Consider the following 3,065-nt stretch of genomic DNA (forward strand, 5'->3'; position numbering starts at 1 on the left):
TGCTAGGTCCCCACGATTCACTTCGGTCCCCACCTGGCTGCTTTTTTTTTTTGTAAAAAATACCCCATGTTGTAGGAAAAACCCGTCCACACACACACACACACGCTTGTTCTTCTATCCTCACGGGGACTTAGACCTTCCAGTTGTCCCCTCCATGAAGCTAAAACATGTGCACGCACACACGCTCTGGCGCACAGTGAATCCGTGTTTTTTATTTTTTGTTGTTTCAAACCAGAGTCGAAAACCTTTTTTTTTTCTTGTCAACTGTGGAAATGAAATGTAGATGGTTGCTTGCTCTAAGTCTCAGTAGTAAGTAGCCTAAAGTCCATCTTGCAGTCGGGTTCTGCTCTGAGAGCACAGTGCAGATCACTCCAGCAGCATGAGGAAGCTCACTGTATGGCAGGCTGCTTTTACATATAATTGGCTTCACCACAGTTACATTCCATGTTCTGAAAATGGTTTTATGACTACACAGCTTAGTTAGTGAGAGATACATGAAATTCAACTAATACAAATTAAATTGCAGACATTTTCATGTTATGTTTTTTTTTCATTATTTGAAAAAGCTTTTTCTCATTTAATAAATATTAGGAATGTTTCTGCTGTTAATCATAATTCTCTGTTCATCAGTCTGGTTTAAACAAGGCCAAAGATCCTGAAGGTCCATCTGAGGGTCAGGTGTAGTCTAAAAGACATTTTACCATGAAATGTTTAATATGTTTATAAAATGTTCAACCCTTAAACATTTGCACATAAAATTCAGAATTTCTTTCATTTATTGTATCTGGAGGTGTTTAAGTTAAAATTTCAGGTCATAGAATCACTTTAAATGCTTCTCAGTAAGTTAAATGTCTATGATTCTGGTTCAAATACAAAACTTCATTTTTGCTAAGTTTTGGCACCAAATGTTTTGTGAGTTAATGTTGTCTTAGTGGACAAGGATTTACAAAAAAGTGAACCATTAAAACGCTGATGTTAAATGCATCATGTTTTCAAATTTGGGTTAACCTAACTTTTGTACTGGTGCACCTAAGTAAAAAAATGTTAGGCGCACCGGTGCAGCCAGTGCAAAAAGTTAGTCTACTGTAGAGCCCTGCTCGGCACAGATTGAGGCAACAAAAAGGTCATTTTGCCTTTCAAAAAAATAAAAATGTCAAAAGTTAACACCRTCTTTTGTGTTATTCCAGCCAAAGAATATTAGTTTCAACAGAGAGCACAGTGCAAATAACAATGATTAGTTTGCAACACTACCTTACAGTGTGGACCCAGGCTATGTTGCTGTTTGGTATAAAAATCCACAAAATAGCATTTTCCTGAACATCTGTGGAGGTTTGAGTTGTTTCATTTGATAAAGTCTACTTCTTCAGTCAAACATTATTTTTTTTATCTACCGTGTGATTTATACAATTTTAAATTAGATAAGAAATGTGACCATATAGTCTAAATAATTTGTGTATGTTTTACTACCTGATATGATGTATAACTTATTAGATGAATGGATTCATAGATTTTGAATATAAACTGGTAAAATGTTTTTGTTCCATTGACTCTTTAGGCTGCTTTATGTGCCGTGCACATCGTGAGAAAAGTCCAGGATCTCGGAGAGCTCTTTGCCCCCTCCGCTCGTTCCCTCCTCTCAGAGAAGAACCACGGTGAGCAGATCTTTATGACCAGTTTAATTTGCTCATCTGTTCACTGTCTTCATATTTTTGTTTTTTTTTGCACAGGTGTGCTGCATGGTGCTGTTGTTCTGATCACAGAGCTGTGTGAGCGGAGCCCAGAATCTCTGGAGCGGTTCAGGAAGGTCTGATTGATGCACACACACACACATATCCTGACCTAATCATTCTGTTTAAACATGTGTTATAACTTGTTTGTGCTGTGTATGTGTACGTATGTGTGTTTTCCAGACAGTACCAGATTTAGTTCAGATCATGAAAGGCCTGATCATTTCAGGTTATTCTCCTGACCACGATGTTGCAGGAGTCAGTGATCCTTTCCTACAGGTCAGCGTTTATTTTATTCACTTATATACAAGTGGAAGTTATATATTTTTATCATCTCATCCTGATTTATTTTCCTTAAGATTTTACTGACGCAGCATTAGGATTCTGTGAATGTAGTTCTTTTTTTTATTATTATTATTTTCTGGACCAGAAATCTGAGGGGAAAAACTACTTCACCAGAGATTCCCACCTCACACTAGTGATTTTGTTGATTTTTTTTTTTTTATGAAAGCTCTACTGTGAGGTACAAATTCACAGGCAAATACAGTGTTTGTTTTAATCTATTCTTCATTTATAAATATATGTGGTTTGGCCCTAAAACATGTCCTTGTTTTTTGATTTAATTTTTTATTAGATAACTAATTGTATAAATTCATAATACTTGTAATACAAATCTTAGTCCATTAATTAAATGTTAGAAAAAGTTTTGTGTTGGATTTATTTGTTAAAACATTATATTCACCTGCAGACTCTTTGATTTTTAAATTGTTTCTACTGCAAAGAGTGTTAAAAATAAATGGTCACTATTAAGTAGCAGGTTATATGAAGGTTTATTTTAGACTTTGTTTCGTTAAAAATGTATATTACTTCACATAGCATTGAATTTTTTTTTTTTTGTATTAAATAGTTCTTGTTTTAATCACCGGTGTTTACTTACTGTGATGAAAATGTGATGGATTTAATGTGAAGCATCATAATAAACCAGTTTCTGGGGTAATCCTCCTGTTACCTTAAAACTACACATACCCTCAAAAACGTTTGTCATTTCTGACAGTAATATTTATAGTTTGATATTTTAGAGGGTTAAATAGAAGGCAGCTGGGATTCTTTTTATTTTTATTGAAGACATTTTGCTTCTCACCTGAGGATATCCTCCTCCAGAGGGAGCGCAGGTTAGAGCTGCTGCTTCTCTTCATTCATTCATGGATGGATGGATGGATATAAGGAACTTTCTACATTTAGTTGGATGGATGGATGGATGGATGGATGGATGCATGGGTGGATGCATGGATGGATATAAGGAACTTTCCACATTTAGATGGATGGATGGATGGATGG

The 3,065-nt window shown here is 35.4% G+C and overlaps 1 protein-coding gene across 1 annotated transcript in view; it reads left to right on the forward strand.

Annotated features, from left to right (window-relative positions):
• ap1g2 (adaptor related protein complex 1 subunit gamma 2) overlaps nt 1-3,065 on the forward strand; it is a gene marked incomplete at its 5' end in the record, with an annotated part of 23,558 nt that overhangs the window by 5,620 nt on the left and 14,873 nt on the right. The window contains 3 exon segments of the mRNA XM_014004511.1: nt 1,556-1,652; nt 1,728-1,804; nt 1,911-2,006. Coding sequence (XP_013859965.1) covers nt 1,556-1,652; nt 1,728-1,804; nt 1,911-2,006 — 270 coding nt within the window.

This window comes from Austrofundulus limnaeus, unplaced genomic scaffold, assembly GCF_001266775.1.
Source record: "Austrofundulus limnaeus strain Quisiro unplaced genomic scaffold, Austrofundulus_limnaeus-1.0 Scaffold24, whole genome shotgun sequence".
In the NCBI taxonomy this organism is placed as follows: domain Eukaryota; kingdom Metazoa; phylum Chordata; class Actinopteri; order Cyprinodontiformes; family Rivulidae; genus Austrofundulus; species Austrofundulus limnaeus.